Raw genomic sequence first — 24,049 nt, forward strand, 5'->3', positions numbered from 1 at the left:
TGCACGCGAGTGACACGATTACATTTTGTTGGATGTAGATGCCCTACGGAGTGGAATATAGTGCACAGATGTATGAGTGGTATGTAGTGTGTGTGTGTTCCTCACCCAGCCAGCATGGTGTACAGCAAGACACCCAGACTCCAAACATCACAGCCCTCGTCATAGCCCTGACGCTTCAACACCTGGAACACACAGATAGAGCAATAAGTCACAATGTTGGCTATCGTGCATCACCGGGGTAAAGCTATACGCCCAAAGGCTATACGCTCTAGAATTTGACAAGGACGCTACACTGAGCATACAAAACATTAAGAACACCTGCTCTTTCCAGGACAGACTGACCAGGTGAAAGCTATGATCCCTTATTGATGTCAATTGTTAAATCCACTTCAATCAGTGTAGATGAAGGGGAGGAGACAGGTTAAAGGAGGAGTTTTAAGCCTGGAGACAATTGAGGCATGGATTGTGTATGTGTGTCATTCAGAGGGGCTGTCCCGTTCTGTGAGTTTGTGTGGCCTACCACTTCGCAACTGAGCCATTGCTGCTCCTAGACATTTCCACTTCCCAGTAACAGCACTTACAGTTGACCGGGGCAGCTCTAGCATGGCAGAAATTTGACGAACTGACTTGTTGGAAAGGTGGCATCCTATGACAGTCCCACATTGAAAGTCACTGACCTCTTCAGTAAGGCCATTCTACTGCCAATGTTTGTCTATGGAAATTGCATGGCTGTGTGATCCATTTTTATACACCTGTCAGCAACTGGTATGGCTGAAATAGCCAAATTCACTAATTTGAAGGGGTGTCCACATACTTTTGTATATATAGTGTATCTTTTGATTTCTATGGTTTGTATCATTCACAACTAAAGTTGCCAAGCAACTCTAAATCTAGCGTAGGCTATAGGACCCGTTTCAAATTATTACTCTTACGCTCAACATAGCCACTTCATATGTGCATTCTCACTCCGAAATGGGAAAAATATCCTTTCTATTTTGTTCAATTATATTCTTCTTAATAGAAAATCATATAATGTAAAATAATGGCATATCTCGTCTGCTAAAATAACAAGCCTTACAGCCTGATAACATACAGTTGGCCGACTCCTAAGCTCTTCGAATAAAATACACTTTCTTAATGTCTCTTTAGACCTGACTAAAATAAATAATGGATTTATTGTATGTTCAATTGATTTATTATACTTTTTAAAAATGTAGATGCACCAGCGGCTTGTATGCGTGGAGGCCTGGAGACGCTAAAGGTGTTTACGTTCATTAACGGTAAATTACCGTGAGACCGGCAGATGTTTGCATGACAATAACCGGCTGACAAAATGTCATGACCGCCACAGCCAGGCGCACTGGTTTGTGTCAAGAACTACAACACTGCTGGGTTTTTCACACAACAGTTTCCTGTGTATATCAAGAATAGTCCACCACCCAAAGGACATCCAGCCAAATCGACAACTGTGGGAAGCATTGGAGTGAACAATGCCAGCATCGATGCCCCGACTAATTGAGGCTGTTCTGAGGGCAAAAGGGGGGTGCAACTCAATATTAGGAAGGTGTTCCTAATGTGTGGTATACAGGTATTAATCATAATCGTCCTCACACACACAGTCCCGGGCCTTACCTCCGGGGCTACGAAGTTAGCAGTATAGCAGGGGGTCATGAGCAGGCCGTTGTCAGCTCTTAGCTGCTTGGCGAAACCAAAGTCACAGATCCTGATTGACTCGGGGTTCCCCAACTCATCTACATACAGGATGTTACTGGGCTTCAGGTCCCTGTGGACCACCTGGAGAGAAGGGAGGTGGAGAAATGAGGAACGGAGGGGGAGGAGAGGTAGAGGTGAAGCGGGAGAAGGAGAGAGGATTGAAAGACAACTTAGTAAGGGTCAAATGTTAACACAAAAATAAATCTTCAACTGTTACTTCAACATTTGACTTCTAATGGACTTTTTGGAGATACGATGTTGGTTGTACATTATTTGCCTCGAGTTAATACTGTGACATAAATATTTGTTTAAAGTAAGAATATTACAACATAGGAAAAAGGATAAAGGAATATCTAGAAACTCTTGTTAAGACAAAGTTCATTCAAGCCCATATTCAGCAGTATGTTACAGTATGTGTGTAGAGCGTTGTCTCACCCCCTGTGCGTGGAGGTATTCGACAGTCTTGGTGATGGTGTGGAGCACGGAGCTGGCCTCGCGCTCTGAGAAGAACTTCTGTTTGAGGATCCGGTCCAGCAGCTCCCCGCCTCGCATCAGCTCTGTCACCAGATACACCTGCTTCCCATTGTCATACACCTGACGGATGGAAGGAACACATGAAGGATGATTCAGTCTGTGCTGGTGTGTGTGCGTGTACTCACTTCCTTCCGGGTGATGATTGTGTGTGTGCTCACATCCTTCAGGGTGATGATCGTGTGTGTGTGTGTGTGTGTGTGTGTGTGTGTGTGTCAGTGTACACTCACATCCTTCAGGGTGATGATGTTGGGGTGCTGGCCGTATCGCAGCAGGATCTCGATCTCCTCTGAGGGGTCCGTCATGGTCTTGTCAATCACCTGGTAGAGCACAATAATACAACAGGCGCCATTATAAACGCCCCATTATGAAACCATTGTGATTGAGACGGTGCGAGACAAGAGATATGAAAGGATTAGAACAGCACTCTTCAAAAAGACAGATCTGAATAACTTACTCAACATAAATTGTTCAAAATGTATATTTTAGAGAGTTATGTCCAATTACTGTATTCACAATGATTCAGCACCCAACAAGATGGACGAATAAAACGTGTGGGACTGGGGAGAGTGATTTGCTTGATATTTCAGGATATACACCCAGAGAGAGGGAGGCTGGTATGTTTTGGTACCTTGGCGGGGTACTCTGTGTTGGTGGCTTTGGGGACGCGGGTCTTGCAGACAGAGAAGTGTGTGTGTGTGTGTGTCTGTGCGTGTTCTGACCTTGGCGGCGTACTCGGTGTTGGTGGCTTTGTGGACGCAGCGCTTGCAGACAGAGAAGGAGCCCATGCCGATGTCTTCCTTCAGCACGTAGCCATCGCTGAACAACAGGTTCTTCCCATGGAGTTGCTGCAGCAAACAGAAAACATAGGGAAATGAGTGCTACTGTATCGGTTACAGCATCTCACACACACAGTTTATTTTTTTATATATTCTTTTATTTCACCTTTATTTAAACAGGTAGGCTAGTTGAGAACAAGTTCTCATTTACAACTGCGACCTGGCCAAGATAAAGCAAAGCAGTGCGACACAAACAACAGAGTTACACATGGAATAAACAAACTTACAGTCAATAATACAATAGCAAAAGTCTATATACAGTGTTGCAAATGAGGTAGGATAAGGGAGGTAAGGCAATAAATAGGCCATATTGGCGAAATAATTACAATATAGTAATTAAACACTGGAGTGATAGATGTGCAGAAGATGAGTGTGCAAGTAGAGATACTGGGGTGCAAAGGAGCAAAATAAATAACAGTATGGGGATGAGGTAGTTGGATGGGCTATTTACAGATGAGCTATGTACAGGTGCAGTGATCTGTGAGCTGCTCTGACAGCTGGTGCTTAAAGCTAGTGAGGGAGATATGAGTCTCCAGCTTCAGTGATTTTTGCAGTTCGTTCCAGTCATTGGCAGCAGAGAACTGGAAGGAAAGGCGGCCAAAGTAGGAATTGGCTTTGGGGGTGACCAGTGAAATACACCTGCTGGAGCGCGTGCTACGGGTGGGTGCTGCTGGTGACCAGTGAGCTGAGATAAGGCGGGCTTTACCTAGCAAAGACGTATAGATGACCTGGAGCCAGTGGGTTTGGCGACGAATATGAAGCGAGGGCCAGCCAACGAGAGCATACAGGTCGCAGTGGTGGGTAGTATATGGGGCTTTGGTGACAAAACGGGTGGCACTGTGATAGACTGCATCCAATTTGCTGAGTAGAGTGTTGGGAGGCTATTTTGTAAATTACATCGCCGAAGTCAAGGATCGGTAGGATAGTCAGTTTTACGAGGGTATGTTTGGCAGCATGAGTGAAGGATGCTTTGTTGCGAAATAGGAAGCTGATTCTAGATTTAATTTTGGATTGGAGATGCTTAATGTGAGTCTAGAAGGAGAGTTTACAGTCTAACTAGACACCTAGGTATTTGTAGTTGTCCACATATTCTAAGTCAGAACCATCCAGAGTAGTGATGCTGGACGGGTGGGCAGGTGTGGGCAGCGATCGGTTGAAGAGCATGCATTCAGTTTTACTTGCATTTAAGAGCAGTTGGAGGCCACGGAAGGAGAGTTGTATGGCATTGAAACTCGTCTGGAGGGTTGTTAACAGTGTCCAAAAGAAGGGCCAGAAGTATACAGAATGGTGTCGTCTGTGTAGAGGTGGATCAGAGAATCACCAGCAGCAAGAGCGACATCATTGATAAATACAGAGAAAAGAGGCGACCGAGGATTGAACCCTGTGGCACCCCCATAGAGACTGCCAGAGGTCCGGACAACAGGCCCTCCGATTTGATACACTGAACACTATCTGAGAAGTAGTTGGTGAACCAGGCAAGGCAGTCATTTGAGAAACCAAGGCTGTTGAGTTTGCCGATAAGAATGTGGTGATTGACAGTCGAAAGCCTTGGCCAGGTCGATGAATACAGCTGCACAGTATTGTCTCTTATCGATGGCGGTTATGATATCGTTTAGGACCTTGAGCGTGGCTGAGGTGCACCCATGACCAGCTCGGAAACCAGATTGCATAGCGGAGAAGGTACAGTGGGATTCGAAATGGTCGGTGATCTGTTTAACTTGGCTTTCGAAGACCTTAGAAAGGCAGGGAGGGATAGATATAGGTCTGTAGCAGTTTGGGTCTAGAGTGTCTCCCCCTTTGAAGAGAGGGATGACCGCGGCACCTTTCCAATCTTTGGGGATCTCAGACGATACGAAAGAGGTTGAACAGGCTAGTAATAGGGGTTGTAACAATTTCGGCGTATAATTTTAGAAAGAGAGGGTCCAGATTGTCTAGCCCTGTTGATTTGTAGGGGTCCAGATTTTGCAGCTCTTTCAGAACATCAGCTATCTGGATTTGGGTGAAGGAGAAACGGGGAGGCTTGGGCAAGTTGCTGTGGGGGGGCGCAGGGCTGTTGACCGGGGTAGGGGTAGCCAGGTGGAAAGCATGGCCAGCCATAGAAAAATGCTTATTGAAATTCTCAATTATCGCGGATTTATCGGTGGTGACAGTGTTTCCTAGCCTCATTGCAGTGGGCAGCTGGGAGGGGGTGCTCTTGTTCTCCATGGACTTTACAGCGTCCCAGAACTTTTGGGAGTTTGTGCTACAGGATGCAAATTTCTGTTTGAAAAAGCTAGCCTTTGCTTTCCTAACTGCCTGTGTATATTGGTTCCTAACTTCCCTGAAAAGTTGCATATTGCGGGTGCTATTTGATGCTAATGCAGTACGCCACAGCATGTTTTGTGCTGGTCAGGTCTGGAGTGAACCAAGGGCTATATCTGTTCCTGGTTCTACATTTTGAGAATGGGGCATGCTTATTTAAGATGGTGAGGAAAGCACTTTTAAAGAATAACCAGGCATCCTCTACTGACGGAATGAGGTCAATATCGTTCCAGGACACCCGGGCCAGGTCGATTAGAAAGGCCTGCTCGCTGAAGTGTTTTAGGGAGCGTTTGACAGTGATGAGGGGTGGTCGTTTGACCGCAGACCCATTACGGACGCAGGCAATGAGGCAGTGATCGCTGAGATCCTGGTTGAAGACAGCAGAGGAGTATTTGGAGGGCAGTTTGGTTAGGATGATATCTATGAGGGTGCCCGTGTTTACAGGTTTGGGGTTGTACCTGGTAGGTTCATTGATCATTTGTGCGAGATTGAGGGCATCAAGCTTAGATTATAGGATGGCCGGTGTCTTAAGCATGTCCCAGGTTAGGTCACCTAACAGCACGAGCTCTGAAGATCGATGGGGGGCAATTCATTCACATATTGTGTCCAGTGCACAGCTGGGGGCTGAAGGGGGTCTATAGCAAGCGGCAACGGTGGTAGACTTCTTTCTGGAAAGGTGGATTTTTAAAAGTAGAAGCTCAAATTGTTTGGGCACAGACCTGGATAATAAGACAGGAGACAGTAGGATGTGAATAGAGTTGAGGTAAACCTAGGTATTAAGTGACGATGAGAGAGATATTGTCTCTAGAAACATTTAAACCAGGTGCAGTCACCGCATGTGTGGAAGGTGGAACTAAAGGGTTAACTAAGGCGTACTGAGCAGGGCTAGAGGCTCTACAGTGAAATAAGGCAATAATTACTAACCAAAACAGCAATGGACAAGGCATATTGACATTAGGGAGAGGCATGCTTAGCCGAGTGATCATAGGGGTCCAGTGAGTGGCTCGGCGGGCCGGAGACACGGCAATTCAGGCAGCTAGCGGGCTGGGGCTAGCAAGCTAGCAGAAGGGCCTTAGAGGGACGTCGCGACAGAAGAAGTCAGTTATAGCTCCCTCGTTACGTCGGCAGACCAGTCGTCGTGGATCATCAGGGCTCCGTGTGGTAAAAGGGTCCAGGCCATTTGGCAAAATAGGTATAGGGGGCTAAGAAATTGTCCGATGGGCCTCTTAAGCTAACAGTCAGATATGCTCTAGACAGCTAGCGTGCCACGGCTAGCAGATGGGCATTCAGGGGACGTCGCGACAGAGGAGCCAGTTGAAAAAAAAACCTCGGGCGAATTACGTCAGTAGTCCAGTCATGATGGGTAGGTGGGGGTCCAGGCCAATTGGTAAAATAGGTATTGTAGCCCAAGGAGTGGCTGATGGACCTCTTCGGCTAGCCGGGAGATAGGCCTAGCAAAGGCTAGCTCCAGGCTAGTTGGTTCTTGGCCACGCGGATAGCACCTAGCTAGCTGCGAGGATCCAGGTGAAAAGGTTCAGAGCTTGCGGTAGGAATCCGGAGATATGGAGAAAAATATGTCCGATTTGCTCTGGTTTGAGTCGCGCTGTGCAGACTGGCGAGAGTTGTCCAGGCTAAAAGGTAGCTGATGACCGCTAGCAGTGGCTAGATGACTATTAGCTAGTAGCTAGTTAGCTGGCTAGCTTCTGTTGGGGGTTTTGGTTCAAAAGTGAAGAAAATAGCAGATTCATACCACATTGGGTGAGGCGGATTGTAGGAGAGTATGTTGAGGTTAAGAAAAAAATATATGCTAAGAAAAAATATATAAAAATATATACACGATTTATACACGGGACACGACAAGATGAGGACAAAAGACGTCTGATGGCGTAGCAAGGCTACAACTGCTTTACAAACACAACAATCAATGTGTTTATTATTTTTTAAATATTCGTCCACACAGCCACACCCCATTCCATTAAGGACCTCAGTCAACTGAACTACGGACTGTTCACTCGGCTAGCGTCTGGCAGACAGAGACAACGCAGTACCAAGACTGAGAGAAAAAAACCCAGCTTCTATTACCAGGCATCAGACTGTTGAACAGCCATCACTAGCCATCTACCAGGTGATGCACACACACACACCTCATACTCACAAACACACGCACCCAACGCTGTTGTCCCATGTCATAGAGACATTGAACCACTGGACACTTCCCATTTCACACTGAGTATTTACTGTAAATACTGCATTCCAGACATAACTCATTCTAATATTTCTTCTTTGTATTTAGTTTTACTGTTTCAGTGGCGTGTATTCATGGATGCCAAGGGAAGCCAGGCTTGCCCCAAAAATGAAAAAAAAAAAAAAAAATGTATCTCTCGTCTATCTGTTTCATAATTTTCCTTCAGTTTGTATCTCAAAAAGCATCAGAACGAGCGAAACAGCACCCCTCTATCTCAGTATGTGCAGCCCATCTATCTAATGCTGTCTGGTCAAAACGAGTATGATATTGTTGCCGCCCGCAGCATTGAATGCCATCAAGCATATGGCCTCCCTTGATACATTTTTTTATAAAATAGTAGCCAATCAGCGTTGAGCTAAACTGAGTGAGCGCAACTGTGAATGGTCCTGGCGCACAAGATATGGATGAAAATACCCTCAAATTAAAGCTGACAGTCTGCACTTTAACTTCATAGTCATTGTATCATTTCAAATCCAAACTGCTGGAGTACAGAGCCAAAAAAACAAAAAAATGTGTCGCTGTTCCAATACTTTGGAGCTCACTATTTATCTTATGTTGATTGGACTAAATCATTTTTGGTATCTTTTAGTTGACTAAGCATTGATGATGATGAAATCTTAAAGTTGAAATGGTGCTGGTTGGAATAGTGGTGGCAGCTCCTGTTTTCTTTGCAACTTGCAGTAAAACTCTCCGTGGTTCTACATCAATAGTTGTTTAGCAGTCCGAAAACGTTGAAAACTTTAACTTGCTTGACCTGTAGGTCATGTAACTGTTTGTTACATGCAATATGCTTTGTGGACTACACTGGATAGAGGTTGCTCTCGGGTTTTGTGATGAAACAAAGGTGTGGTTGTATTTATTACTGCCACTGTGTCTTCTTGTCTCGGCCTTTAGGCCTATATATCACGGTGGCAAGGTATGACTGAACAGATTGTAGTGCAAACAACGCTATTATATATATATATACACACATATACATACACACACACACACACACATATATATATATACACTTGACATAGCTCAATGTAATATCTACTGCTGTACATATCATTCTTAGTATATCTTGTCTAAATTCTTCCAGTGTACATGCGTATAGATTGCATTTTGATTACTGTTACGATGCTATTTAGGTTAATTGGATTATTCCTGAACACATTTGAATACCTACTCATTCCAGGGTTTTTCTTTATTTTTACATTGTAGAATAGTAGTGAAGACATCAAAACTATGAAATAACACATATGGAATCATGTATGATTGAGGAGTATACCACCTCAGTCATCGGCTTGATCAATAAGTGCATCGACTTCGCCGTCCCCAAAGTGACCGTACGTACATTTCCCAACCAGAAGCCATGGATTACAGGCAACTTCCGCACTGAGCTAAAGGCTAGAGCATGCCGCTTTCAAGGAGCGGGACACTAATCTGGTTGAATATAAGAAATCCTGCTATGCCCTCCGACGAACCATCAAACAGGTAAAGCATCAATACAGGACTAAGAATGAATCCTACTACACCGGCTCTGACGATCGTCGGATGTGAAAACTATTAGACTACTAAGGGAAACCCAACACGAGCCTACCAGACGAGCTAAATGCCTTTTACGCTCGCTTATAGGCAAGCAACACCAACGCATGCATGAGAGCACCAGTGGTTCCGGATGACTGTGTGATCACGCTCTCCGTAGCCGATGGCCGATGTGAGCAAGACCTTTAAATAGGTTAACAAGCCGCGGAGCCAGACAGATTACCAGGACGTGTACTCAAAGCATGCACGGACCAACTGGCAAGTGTTTTCACTGACTTTTCAAACTCTCTATGGCCGAGTCTGTAATACCAACATGTTTCAAACAGACCACCATAATCCCTGTACCCAAGAAAGCGAAGGTAACCTGCCTAAATGATTACTGCCCCGTAGCACTCACGTCAGTAGCCATGAAGTACTTTGAAAGGCTGTTCATGACTCACATCAACACCATCATGCCAGAATCCCTAGGCCCCTCCTGTACTCCCTGTTCACCCATGACTGCGTGGCCAAGCACAACTCCAACACCAAAATTAAGTTTGCTGTGACACAACAGTCATGGGTGAACAGGGAGTACAGGAGGGGACTGATCAACAACAACGATGAGACAGCCTATAGGGAGGAGGTCAGAGACCTGGCAACCTCTCTCAATGTGAGCAAGACAAAGGAGCTGATCGTGGACTACAGGAAAAGGAGGGCCGAACAGACCCCCATTAACATCAACGGGACTGAAGTGGCAAGGGTCGAGAGTTTCAAGTTTCTTGGTGTCCACATCAACAACAAACTATCATAGTCCAAACACACCAAGACAGTCGGGAAGAGGGCACGACAAAACCTATTCCCCCTCAAGAGACTGAAAAGATATGGCATTGGTCCGCAGATCCTCAAAAAGTTCTACAGCTGCACCATCGAGAGCATCCTGACCGGTTGCATCACCGCCTGGTATGGCAACTGCTCGGCATCTGACCGTAAAGCGCTACAGAGGGTAGTGCGTATGGCCCAGTATGTCACTGGGGCCAAGCTTCCTGACATCCAGGACCTATAATCTAGGCTGTGTCAGAGAAATGCCCGAAAAATTGTCAAAGACTCCAGCCACACAAGTCATAGACTGTTCTCTCTGCTACCGAACGGCAAGCCATACCGGAGTGCCAAGTCTAGGTTCAAGAGGCTTCTAAAAAGCTTCTACCCCCAAGCCATACAACTAAACTAATCTAATGGCCACCTGCACTATTTACATTGACCCCCCCACCCCCCTTTTATTACACTGCTACTACTCGCTGTTTATTATCTATGCATAGTCACTTTACAAATGACCTCAACTGACCTGTACCCCCACACATTGACTCAGTACCCCCTGTATATAGTCTCGTTATTGTTATGTACATTTCTTGTTACTTTTTGATTTATAAACTCAAAATAGACATATACAGTATTCATGAAATTTACATAAATCAAATAATTTGTATTTACATAGTTTATATACACATTATTCAAAATAAACATATATGTTTGATATTTACACATAATTACACAATCCTAAAAGCTTAGCTAAAAGATTTAAGAATTCAGAAAGGTTGGACAGACTAGATTTTTTTTAACTTTAGTTTATTTAGTGAATATTTTATTAACTATTTTTTTTAAACTTTAGTTTATTTAGTGAATATTTTATTAACTATTTTTTTTAAACTGTTTTGTTGGTTAAGGGCTTGTAAGTAAGCATTTCACGGGTAAGATCTACACCTGTTGTACTCGGCGCATGTGACAAATAAAATTTGATTTGAAAAGCTTGCCCAACAGAAAAACTCTGTTGACATAGAGCCTTACACTGGACTAAAAAACTATCTGAACCTGTAAACTGGCCCCAAAACCTGGCTGTGTGTGGGAGAGCTCTCTGGATTCTTTCTTGTATTTGGTTTGAAACAAAATGGTCCCTTGTGGGAATATATGTAACCTTCTATTATTCTTATAGGAGATATGGGAGGAGCTGAGTGGCTTTGTCCCATCTGTGACTGACAGCTGACCTGAACCACTGGGTGTGGTGCAGGCTTGGCAGGCTCCAATGATCCCTCCTCCTCCAGCATGGCCGGGGCGACAAAGCTGAAGCCCCGGAAGAGCTGGTGAGCTCCGGCACTGGGTGGAACGCCTGGGGAGTCTGGGGAGAGGTCAGCGAGAGAGCACAAGGTCATATACACAGGCGCACACATACACACTTCACGATAGACTGCCTTGCTCCAAGGCGATGTAAGCAACATACAAACAGCAACCATTTTAGGATTGCTACAGCTTTCATATTTCATTATCATTGATATGATAGAGTGTGGTCTGATTCAGTCAGACCTGTTGTCATGCTAGGACAAGTTACTCTTGTCAACTTTAACCTCTTACCTTTGGGTGTGCGGGAGGTGAACTCTGAGTCAAAGTAGAAGGTGTCGTCCGGTCGGGCCACCGCCGGTTTGAACGGGGGATGGATTTCTCGCCGGAACAGTTTCTGAAAGGGTTAAAATAGTTTCTGAAGGGGTTAAAACCAAGGGTGAAAGTCCTGTAGACTTCATTTCTAACTGGTACGAGACCTTTGTGTGCACAAGCTATTTTATGGGCCTAATAGGATAAATGTCCCTTTTAACTGTAAAAATTTACAGCATTACCTAATGTGGTATAAACCCAACCAGTCATGATGCTTTTCATCTGATTGTCAAACAAATCACTTCAAAAAGTAGGCTCCCTGTGCCTGTTCCTCCACTCTAAACTAATCCCAACATCCAAACAGTGCACTGTGCACCTGCCATGTACAGAATAGAAAGAGACATCGGTTGCAAAACACCAAAACGTGTAATGACATTCGGCAATTGTCATAATAGGCTTATTCTTGTGGCCTGATTGATGCGTCTTGCTGCTCGTGCACGTCTTGGTGAGTCATCTCTGCCTTTGCAAAATTCATTCAGCGTTCACGTCGAACCACACCGCATTTTGGAGCGTATACCACCCGTTTCAACTCCATTTGCTAATTTCTCATTGAACTGACAGGCGGTAATAATAAATGGTGTAATAGCCTACAGTTTTCTTGCCATTTTTGTGGAAATTATTGTGATTGACTCATGTTTTATCGGTACAGCGTACCCCCACTATTTATTTTGCCGGTACTCCGTAGCTGACCGGTTTACTTTCACCCCTTGCTAAAGCAATGGTGACTTGGGAATTATTTAAGAACATGGCTTATTTTAAAATGCTCATTGAATGATAATCTGATTCCCTGATAGAAATGTAGTACAAGGTGTCAGAAGAGGTGCCACTCACATTCCAGTCTATGGTGGAGAAGAAAGTGTGGCGTTTGATCTCCTCTGCACCGTCCGCCCCCGACCCTGTCCAACCAATCACACCGTTTGTATGGATTACTGCATACAACCTATGCAAAAGCTCTATGCTTAACATAAAATAGGCCTTATTATACCAAAGTAATTACTCTACTAGTGGAACAACCACTGTCATTAGCTAGTGGGTAAGTACATACTGTATAGTTACGGACTACTCACCCAGTCTGTTGGTGGGGTTCCTCTTGAACAGAGCTCTGAGGAGACTTTGGGCCTCTGAACTCAGGAACTGGGGCATTCCCAATCTTGCCCTGCAGGGGGAGACATTGTTATATCCAAAAGGCTAATAAATAGTAGACTTGTTTATCCAGATTCAACGCTGCGGAACGTTCACCATTGTTTTCCTGAACGCAGCTTTCAGTCTGGTTCAACCAGGCTAAATAAATATACTGAACAAAAATATAAATGCAGTCTGCAACAATTTCAAATTTCAATCTCTGGCAAGAGCTCTGGTGGAAATTCCTGCAGTCAGCATGCCAATTGCACACTCCATCAAAACTTGAGACATCTGTGGCATTGTGTTGTTTGACAAAACTGCACGTTTTAGTGGCCTTGTATTGTCCCCAGCAGAAGGGGCACCTGTGTAATGATCATGCTGTTTAATCAGCTTCTTGAAATGCCACACCCGTCAGGTGGATGGATTATCCTGGCAAAGGAGAAATGCTCAGTAACATGGATGTAAACAAAGTCGTGCAAACATTTTGAGAGAAATACACTTCTTGTGCGTACGTAACATTTCTGGGATTTTTTATTTCAGCTCACACAACCAACACTTTACATGTTGCGTTTATATTTTTGTTTAGTGTAGTAGAGCTCTGGGCCCATATCCACAAAGTGTCTCAGAGTAGGAGTGCTGACCTAGGCTGGATTTGTATTTTAGATCATAATGAATAAGATTATATGGACAGATTCTAGATCAGCACTCCGACTCAGACGCTTAGTGGATACGGGCCCTGATAATTAAGGAATAGGGAAAGGGGGATACCTAGTCAGTTGTACAACAATGCACTCAACTGAAATGTGTCTTCCTCATTTAACTCAACCCCTCTGAATCAAAGAGGTAAGGGGGGGCTGCCTTAATCGACATCCACGTCATCGGCGTCCGGGGAAGAGTGGGTTAACTGCATACAGACACTAGCCTGTGATTGTGTCTACTTACTTGAGGATCAGGTTCATGGTCTCTTTGCGGTCCTTTCCTTGGAACGGTAGCGATCCAGTCAGCATCTCAAACTGTGAAACAAATACAACCACCATATTTTTAAAACCCCCATGCCTTTGACATTCAATTCTATTCTAGGGCTCTGACGCAAACACACACATCATATTCATGTTTGTTTGATTGTCTGCATTACAAGGATTGTGTTCAAATGGAAGAAAACAGACAAACAGGAACTACCTGAACAGCTAATGATCATTTTCATTTGCAAAGCGTTTTACTATGTTGTGGACTAATGAATATGACCCAAGAGACTACGTCGTGTGGTGCCAGGACAACCTCTCCCTCAACGTGATCAAGACAAAGGAGATGGTTGTGGACTACAGGAAAAGGAGGGCCGAGCACGCCCCCATTCTCATCCACAGGGCTGTAGTGGAGGAGATTGAGAGCTTCAAGTTCCTTGGTGTCCACATCAACAAACGAACATGGTCCAAGCACAACAAGACAGTCGTGAAGAGGGCACAACAAAAACTATTCCCCCTCAGGAGAGTGAAAAGATTTGGCATGGGTCCTCAGATCCTCAAAAAGGTTCTAAAGCTGCACCATCGAGAGTATCCTGACTGGTTGCATCACTGCCTGGTATGGCAACTGCTCGGCCTCCGACCGCAAGGCCTTACAGAGGGTAGTGCGCACGGCCCAGTACATCACTGGGGCCAAGCTTCCTGCCATCCAGGACCTCTATACCAGGCGGTGTCAGAGGAAGGCCATAAAAATAGTCAAAGACTCCAGCCACCCTAGTCATAGTTCTCTCTGCTACCGCACGGCGCGCGGTACCGGAGCGCCAAGTCTAGGTCCAAGAGGCTTCTAAACAGCTTCTACCCCCAAGCCATAATACTATCCAGGTCTGTGCCCAAACAATTCAAGCTTCTACTTTTAAAAATCCATCTTTACAGAAACAAGTCTGTCACCGTTGCTGCTTATTATAGACCCCCTTCAGCCCCCAGCAGTGCCCTGGACACCATACGTGAATTGATCGCCCCCCCCCCATCTATCTTCAGAGTTCGTACTGTTAGGTGACCTAAACCGGGACATGCTTAACACCCCGGCCGTCCTGCAATCTAAGCTAGATGCCCTCAATCGCACACAAATTATCAAGGAAACTACCAGGTACAACCCTAAATCCGTAACCAACGGCACACTCTTAGATATCATCTTGACCAACTTGGCCTCCAAATACACCTCTGCTGTCTTCAACCAGGATCTCAGCGATCACTGCCTCATTGCCTGCGGGTGTAATGGGTCTGCGGTCAAACCTTCACCTCTCATCACTGTCAAACGCTCTCTAAAACACTTCAGCGAGCAGGCCTTTCTAATCAACCTGGCCCAGGTATCCTGGAAGGATATTGACCTCATCTCGTCAGTAGAGGATGCCTGGTTGCTCTTTAAAAAGTGCTTTCCTGACCATCTTAAATGTAGAACTAAGAACAGATATAGTCCTTGGTTCACTCCAGACTTGACTGCCCTTGACCAGCACAAAAACATCCTGCGGCGTTTTGCATTTGCATCGAATAGCTCCCGCAATAGTCAGGAACCAATACACTCAGTCAGTTAGGAAAGCAAAGGCTAACTTTTTCAAACAGAAATTTGCATCCTGAAGCACTAATTCCAAAAAGTTTTGGGACACCGTAAAGTCAATGGAGAATAAGAGCACCTATCCTAAGGATAGGAAACACAGTCACCACCGATAAATCTACGATAATCGATAATTTAAATAAGCATTTCTCTACGGCTGGCCATGCTTTCCTCCTGGCTACACCTACTCCGGCCAACATCTCAGCACCCCCTGCAGCAACTTTCCCAAGCCCCCCACGCTTCTCCACCCAAATTCAGACAGATGATGTTCTGCAAGAGCTGCAAAATCTAGATCCCTACAAATCAGCTGGGTTAGACAATCTGGACCCTCTCTAAAATTATCCACCAAAATTGTTGCAACCCCTATTACTAGCCTATTCTCTTTCGTATCGTCTGAGATCCCCAAAGATTGGAAAGCTGCCGCGGTCATCCCCCTCTTCAAAGGGGGAGACACTCTAGACCTAAACTGTTATAGATCTATATCCATCCTGCCCTGCCTTTCTAAAATCTTCGAAAGCCAAGTTAACAAACAGATCACAGACCATTTCGAATCCCACCATACCTTCTCCACCATGCAATCTGGTTTCAGAGCTGGTCATAGGTGCATCGCAGCCACGCTCAAGGTCCTAAACAATATCATAACCGCCATCGAAAAAAGACAGTACTGTGCAGCCATCTTCATCGACCTGGCCAAGGCTTTCGACTGTCACAACCCATTCTTATCGACAGACTCAACAGCCGTGGCTTCTCAAATGACTGCCTCGCCTGGTTCACCAACTACTTCTCAGATAGAGTTCAGTATGTCAAATCGGAGGGCCTGTTGTCTGGACCTCTGGCAGTCTCTATGGGGGTGCCACAGGGTTCAATCCTCGGGCCGCCTCTTTTCTCTGTATTTATCAATGATGTCGCTCATGCTGCTGGTGATTCTCTGATCCACCTCTACGCAGACGACACCATTCTGTATATATCTGGCCCATATTTGGACACTGTGCTAACAAACCTCCAGACGAGCTTCAATGCCATACAACTCTCCTTCCGTGGCCTCCAACTGCTCTTAAATGCAAGTAAAACTAAATGCATGCTCTTCAACCGATCGCTCCCCACACCTGCCCGCCCGTCCAGCATCACTACGCTGGACGGTTCCTGACTTAGAATATGTGGACAACTACAAATACCTAGGTGTCTGGTTAGACTGTAAACTCTCCTTCTAGACTCACATTAAGCATCTCCAATCCAAAACTAAATCTTGAATCGGCTTCCTACTTCGCAACAAAGCCTCCTTCACTCATGCTGCCAAACATACCCTCGTAAAACTGATTATGTTACCGATCCTTGACTTCGGTGATGTAATTTGCAAATTGGATGCAGTCTATCACAGTGACATCGATTTTGTCACCAAAGCCCCATATACTACCCACCACTGCAACCTCTATGCTCTCGTTGGCTGGCCTTCACTACATATTCGTCGCCAAACCCACTGGCTCCAGGTCATCTATAAGTCTTTGCTAAGTAAAGCCCGCCTTATCTCAGCTCACTGGTCACCATAGCAACACCCACCCGTAGCACGCGCTCCAGCAGGTATATTTCACTGGTCATCCCCAAAGCCAACACCTCCTTTGGCTGCCTTTCCTTCCAGTTCTCTGCTGCCAATGACTGGAACGAATAGCAAAAATCACTGAAGCTGGAGTCTTACTCAAATGATGTCAATTAGCCTATCAGAAGCTTCTAAAGCCATGACATCATTTTGTGGAATTTTCCAAGCTGTTTAAAGGCACAGTCAACTTAGTGTATGTAAACTTCTGACCCACTGGAATTGTGATACAGTGAATTATACGTGAAAAAATCTGTCTGTAAACAATTGTTGGAAAGACTACTTGTGTCATGCACAAAGTAGATGTCCTAACCGACTTGCCAAACCAAAGTTATTTAACAAGAAATTTGTGGAGTGGTTGAAAATCGAGTTAATGACTCCAACCTAAGTGTATGTAAACTTCCGACTTCAACTGGAAGCTTATTGAAGATCAGTGATACAATCAAGAGCAGTGTGCGGTTTCCTTTTCCCCCTCATCTTGTCCAACTGTTACCATGCACCTGCAAAAGGATTGCTCAGATGTGCGAGTGCCTTTGGAATTTTCTATTGTGTTATTGACTGCACGTTTGTTTATTCCATGTGTAACTGTGTTGTTTTTGTCGCACTGCTTTGCTTTATCTTGGCCAGGTCGCAGTTGTAAATGAGAACTTGTTCTCAACTGGTCTACCCGGTTAAATAAAGGTGAAATAAAAATAAGACTCCTGAACATCTAATCAAATGCCTACCCAGACTATTTGTATCCCCCCCTCTTTTACGCTGCTGCTACTCTGTTATATCTATGCATCTTCACTTTAATAACTCTACCAACATATACAAATCACCTCGACTAACCGGTCGATACTGGTACATTGACTCTGTACCGGTACCCCCTGTATATAGTCTCGCTATTGTTATTTTACTGCTGCTCTTTAACTACTTGTTACTTTCATTTCTTATTCGTACTTTTAAAACTGCTTTGTTGGCTAGGGGCTTGTAAGTAAGCATTTCACTGTAAGGTCTACTACACCTGTTGTATATGTATGTGCATGTGACGAATAACATTCGATTTGAAATTAGATACGATGACTCACCATCAGTACCCCAAACGACCACCAGTCTGCACTGTGGATGTGGCCCTGCCTGTTCACCACCTCTGGTGCCATGTACTCCACCGTACCGCAGAAGGAGTAGGCTTTCTTCTCATGGTCAACGGCCTCTTTACACAGGCCAAAATCTGGGGTGTAAACACCACAAGTCAGTCACTATTCAACTACCGGTACTATTATAAACACACATCATGAATACACAGTGGACAGGCAGGCATACAGGTGTAGGATCTTAATTTGACCAGTTTTAATCACAGCAGGAAAATAATCCTGCAGCAACAGTAAATGTGAATTATTGTGTTGATTTTAATGAATCAACATTTTTGGAAGGGACGATACATTTTAATTTGGAGTAAATCAAGTCAAATTTTAAAGTGGAAATCGCTAACTTTAGAAACCTTCAATACACTACAAGTGTGCGTTTCCTGTTGTGCAGGATGATCAAATTAGGATCCTACACCTGTACAGGAATAGAGTACATGATTTGCACTATGCTTTATGGATATGGCCAGGAGTTGTTCCTGACCATATGACCTGACCTATAACTAGTCTATAGCCTACAACTAGGGCCCAGGGTGCGTCCGCAATGGCACCCTATTCCCTATATAGTGGGGGATTATATCGGGCCATTATCAGGGGAAACTTTCTGTAACACTTCCTGATACCTCCATGACTCGTGCGGGTATTCAAAGGCCTCATAATTCATATTCCCCGTGTGAAGTTAATACATCGCACCGTGACATATATTCAAGGTCACCGTTGATGCTTGTGTACGTGCGTGAACTCCCAAAAGGTAAACAGCCGACAGAGGAGAGAGCGATTATTGGGTTGATAAGATGCAGGAGAAACATAATTAACCTCTAGGTAATGATATATAGGCTCACACACGGAGAAGTTATCTACACGTGGACAGATAAGGCTTTGGCGACTCACTGACTAATGGAGGAAGGTCAACAGGAGGTGGGAAGTGTGTGTGTGTGTGTGTGTGTGTGTGGGGGGGGGGGGGGGGTACCTGTGAGTTTGATATGGCCTTCTTCGTCCAGTAGAATGCTAGAAAATATAATGAGAAGAGGTGTTAGTGTGAGGTGTGTAGGACTATCATATTGGGATAGAGGTAGACAGAATGTTTTTGTCACAACCACAGACTGGTACAAATAACCTGGCATTAAGAGTCTAGAATACTTAGAGTTCAAAAAACACTCTGTAGACAAAACAAAAAGCATTTAGTAGCACATCTTCACAATATTTTTTTAATGTGCTGGCCAAAGCAACATGTCCCCTCTCAGTGAATTCACAGTGTATCAGAATTGTATATGCCACAAGAGATAAAACGTGTCTAATCTGTCTGTGCATACTAGCTTTCTCATCCTCTCATATGTCATGTTAAGATCCCATTGCTCAAGACCAGATGTGATGATCGCTCTTGTTGTGCATTCAGTCCTCTCAGTTCTGATGGGGGTTCATTCATGTTATCACTATGGGGCTAAATTACACTGCAGTGACATTTCCTGGTTTCTATATAAATGGATATAGCGACGTCTATAAGAGACAACAGAGATGCACTCTGCATCGCAATTTCCCTCTCATTATAGAAAAGAACTCCAAAACCCAGACATTTGTGGGTCGGGGCTACAATAGCATAGCATATAAGGGGCGTAATCTTTAGTCCAAACAGTTGCAATCGGTTGTGTTTTGCTATGAAAACAAGAGTTTCTACTGGACAAATTGAATTAGTTCTATTTGCTTCCGTTTGGTTCCTAGTGAATACACCCCAGGTCTCAGGAAGTCGTCCTCTCTAGCTCAGTTGGTAGAGCATGGCACTTTCATCACAATGATACTGGGTCTACCCATACGTAAAATATATGCTCAGTTTGCACACATATGGTTAAGTCGCTTTGGATAAAAATCGTCTGCTAAATGGCATTTATTATTATATTAGGAAGGCAATGCTAGGATGTGTGATGCTGCTACGCTAAGCTAGCCAGGACTAGCTGCCCTTCGCTGAGGCTCCACCTACTTCTCAGGTTTGAGGTCTCTGTAGATGATGCCCAGGCCATGCAGGTGGTCCAGGCCCAGGGCCAACTCTGCTAGGTAGAACTTCACATCCTCCTCTGTGAACATCACCTGGAAACGATACAACACACAGACAGAGAGAGAGGGAGAGAGCGCGACAGAGGAGAGAGAGAGCGCGACAGAGGAGAGAGGGAGCGCGACAGAGAGGGAGCGCGACAGAGGAGAGAGGGAGCGCGACAGAGGAGAGAGGGAGCGCGACAGAGGAGAGAGGGAGCGCGACAGAGGAGAGAGGGAGCGCGACAGAGGAGAGAGGGAGCGCGACAGAGGAGAGAGGGAGCGCGACAGAGGAGAGAGGGAGCGCGACAGAGGAGAGAGGGAGCGCGACAGAGGAGAGAGGGAGCGCGACAGAGGAGAGAGGGAGCGCGACAGAGGAGAGAGGGAGCGCGACAGAGGAGAGAGGGAGCGCGACAGAGGAGAGAGGGAGCGCGACAGAGGAGAGAGGGGGAGCGACAGAGGAGAGGGAGCGAGAGAGACAGAGGAGAGGGAGCGAGAGAGACAGAGGAGAGGGAGCGAGAGAGACAGAGGAGAGGGAGCGAGAGAGACAGAGGAGAGGGAGCGAGAGAGACAGAGGAGAGGGAGCGAGAGAGACAGAGGAGAGGGAGCGAGAGAGACAGAGGAGAGGGAGCGAGAGAGACAGAGGAGAGGGAGCGAGAGAGACAGAGGAGAGGGAGCGAGAGAGACAGAGGAGAGGGAGCGAGAGAGACAGAGGAGAGGGAGCGAGAGAGACAGAGGAGAGAGAGCGAGAGAGACAGAGGAGAGAGAGCGAGAGAGACAGAGGAGAGAGAGCGAGAGAGACAGAGGAGAGAGAGCGAGAGAGACAGAGGAGAGAGAGCGAGAGAGACAGAGGAGAGAGAGCGAGAGAGACAGAGGAGAGAGAGCGAGAGAGACAGAGGAGAGAGAGCGAGAGAGACAGAGGAGAGAGAGCGAGAGAGACAGAGGAGAGAGAGCGAGAGAGACAGAGGAGAGAGAGACAGAGGAGAGAGAGACAGAGGAGAGAGAGACAGAGGAGAGAGAGACAGAGGAGAGAGAGACAGAGGAGAGAGAGACAGAGGAGAGAGAGACAGAGGAGAGATAGACAGAGGAGAGATAGACAGAGGAGAGATAGACAGAGGAGAGATAGACAGAGGAGAGATAGACAGAGGAGAGATAGACAGAGGAGAGATAGACAGAGGAGAGAGATAGACAGAGGAGAGAGAGAGACAGAGGAGAGAGAGCGAGAGAGACAGAGGAGAGAGAGCGAGAGAGACAGAGGAGAGAGAGCGAGAGAGACAGAGGAGAGAGAGCGAGAGAGACAGAGGAGAGAGAGCGAGAGAGACAGAGGAGAGAGACAGAGGAGAGAGACAGAGGAGAGAGAGCGAGAGAGACAGAGGAGAGAGAGCGAGAGAGACAGAGGAGAGAGAGCGAGAGAGACAGAGGAGAGAGAGCGAGAGAGACAGAGGAGAGAGAGAGACAGAGGAGAGAGAGAGACAGAGGAGAGAGAGCGAGAGAGAGAGGAGAGAGAGCGAGAGAGAGAGGAGAGAGAGCGAGAGAGACAGAGGAGAGAGAGCGAGAGAGAAAAAAAACGTATATGAGTCCAGACAGGATTATGATTAGAGAGAACGAGACATAAAATGTCCATCAGGAATAAGACTAAGAACACACCTCTTTCGACAGCCTGGTGAAGAGATCGCCTCCTCTCAGAAAGTCCAGGATCAGATAGAGCTTTCCCTCCGTCTGAAATGCTGGATGCACACACACACAAACATGTGGTTAGGAGTAGTGCTAAAAATCCATTTTTCTGACAAACCTAGAACACCCAAAGTTGTTACCCTTCAATGAAATGACTGCCCTTGATGAGCGCTGACACCGAGCGATGTTAATAGCTGTAGGGTGTCATGGCGTTATCACCAGACCTGCTTTTCTTTCTCATATACTTCACTTTTTGAACCTATCTCTGGTTGTTACTCACCATAGTGGAGTTTGACCACAAAGGGGTGGTTGACATCTGCCAGGATGTCTCTCTCCATCTTGGTCCTCACCCGGTCTCTCACTGTGGGAGGTGAGGGGCACACCGTGTCAGCGCTGTCATGAGGTTAGCTCAAAACCTTACTATAGCCTTGGCTCAGTAACAGATGGGTTTGGAACCGGGGGCCTAAGGCTGAGACATGACCTGAATCAACGCCAACAGGCCACCATTGGTATTTTAATGGGATATATTCAATACAAAACACCAAATAATCAATGCTTGTCTGAAGGCCATAAAATGGTTCAATCAATTCATCTAACAAACAGAAATAATGAAAATATCCTTTGTCGAGTGCCATGTGAAACCAAAGTTTGACCAATTTTCACCACACAATTACATTGGAACGCTAATCTATGAAACTGTCAGGGTGTTGACGTCTAGTGTAGAGTAGATCCCACAGCAGCAGACCACAGCACACAACAGCTACACACCAACTGAAAAATGGTTGATTTCTTCTCACTCTCAAAGCCTTGAAACAAGATCAAAACAAACAGTGGGGGCAAAGTGTAAAGCAAACGGACACGTGGAGTAGCAAGTGCAAAACGACACGTCTGCAAATGAAAGAGGTGAGAACGAGCCCTCGCTAAGAACACAACCACTCGTGTTTGCGCCAAAGCAGGGTCCGTTTGATGTGGGAGGCCTCAGTGAGTTCACAACATGTTTTCAATCCCGTGAATGTGTAGCCTGTGTCGTTTCCCGTGATAGGAGAAAAAACAAATCAAATGTTAAGTCACGTGCGTCAAATACAACAGGTGAAATGTTTACATACAGAGCCCTTAACCAACAACGCAGTTGAGAAAAATAAGTGTAAAGAAAGTATTTACTAAAATAAACTGAAGGGAAAAAAGGAAGAAAAAATAAATAAAAACAAAATAAAAACTGTCATCAAGGCAAAGGGTGGCTACTTTGAAGAATCTAAAATATGAAATACATTTTGATTTGTCAAACACTTTTGGTTACTACATGATTCTGTGTGTGTTATTTCAAAGTTTTGATGTCTTCACTATTAATCTACAATGTAGGAAATAGTAAAAATATAGAAAACCCTGGAATGAGTAGGTGTCCAAACTTTTGACTGGTACTGTACATGTCAAATGCTTACTTACATGCCCTTAACCAACAAGGCAGTTAAGAAAAAAATAAATAATAATAATAATAATAATAATAATAATAGTAACAAATAATTCAAGAGCAGCACTAAAATTACAATAGCGAGGCTATATACAGGGGGTACCGGTACAGTCAATGTGCAGACCTTACAAATAATTTAAAAAAAGGTTGACCCAATTTGTTTTACTTTAATCGTCATTCTGTCCCTCGCCCAGCAACTCCACTTCCACTTGTCTCCAATTCCACATCCCAACCCTCAGCTTCCCTCAGCCCTTATAGACTTGGTATTTTACCAAATTGGGCTAAAGTATGACCGGTTAGTCGAGATAATTGAGGTAATGTGTACATGTAGAGTTATTACAGTGACTATGCATAGATAACAGAGTAGCAGCAGCGTAAAAGAGGGGGGGGTGGGGTGGGTAATGCAAATAGTCTGGGTAGCCATTTGATTAGCTGTTCAGGAGTCTTATGGCTTGGCGGTAGATGATGTTTAGAAGGCTCTTGTTTAGAAGCGCTCCGGTACCGCTTGCCGTGCGGAAGCAGAGAGAACAGTCTATGACTAGGGTGGCTGGAGTCTGACAATTTGTAGGGCCTTCCTCTGACACTGCCTGGTATAGAGGTCCTGGATGGCAGGAAGCTTGGCCCCAGTGACGTACTGGGCCGCACGCACTACCTTCAGTAGTGCCTTACGGTCGGAGGCCGAGCAGTTGCCATAGCAGGCAGTGATGCAACCAGTCAGGATGCTCTCGATGATGGTGCAGCTGTAGAACCTTTTGAGAATCTGAGGACCCATGCCAAATCTTTTCACTCTCCTGAGGGGGAATAGTTTTTGTTGTGCCCTCTTCACGACTGTCTTGTTGTGCTTGGACCATG

General features: G+C 45.3%; 1 protein-coding gene across 3 annotated transcripts in view; it reads right to left on the minus strand.

Annotated features, from left to right (window-relative positions):
- The window catches only part of LOC120023564 (ribosomal protein S6 kinase alpha-1), a 139,746-nt gene that overhangs the window by 7,334 nt on the left and 108,363 nt on the right, over positions 1-24,049 (minus strand). For 2 of the 3 annotated variants that reach the window (XM_038967596.1, XM_038967594.1), the window contains 15 exons: positions 22,010-22,090; positions 21,703-21,782; positions 20,006-20,112; positions 19,001-19,038; positions 17,974-18,116; positions 13,684-13,754; positions 12,687-12,775; positions 12,451-12,515; positions 11,542-11,644; positions 11,178-11,308; positions 2,967-3,092; positions 2,475-2,564; positions 2,149-2,307; positions 1,633-1,794; positions 106-182 (listed from right to left, as the gene is read on the minus strand). In XM_038967596.1, the coding sequence (XP_038823524.1) occupies positions 106-182; positions 1,633-1,794; positions 2,149-2,307; positions 2,475-2,564; positions 2,967-3,092; positions 11,178-11,308; positions 11,542-11,644; positions 12,451-12,515; positions 12,687-12,775; positions 13,684-13,754; positions 17,974-18,116; positions 19,001-19,038; positions 20,006-20,112; positions 21,703-21,782; positions 22,010-22,090 (1,522 nt within the window). Of the gene's footprint in view, positions 1-105; positions 183-1,632; positions 1,795-2,148; positions 2,308-2,474; positions 2,565-2,966; positions 3,093-11,177; positions 11,309-11,541; positions 11,645-12,450; positions 12,516-12,686; positions 12,776-13,683; positions 13,755-17,973; positions 18,117-19,000; positions 19,039-20,005; positions 20,113-21,702; positions 21,783-22,009; positions 22,091-22,403; positions 22,494-24,049 lie in introns of those variants that run through there. The other variant, XM_038967597.1, reaches the window with a different exon arrangement.

Source organism: Salvelinus namaycush, chromosome 28 (assembly GCF_016432855.1).
Source record: "Salvelinus namaycush isolate Seneca chromosome 28, SaNama_1.0, whole genome shotgun sequence".
Lineage (NCBI taxonomy): Eukaryota > Metazoa > Chordata > Actinopteri > Salmoniformes > Salmonidae > Salvelinus > Salvelinus namaycush.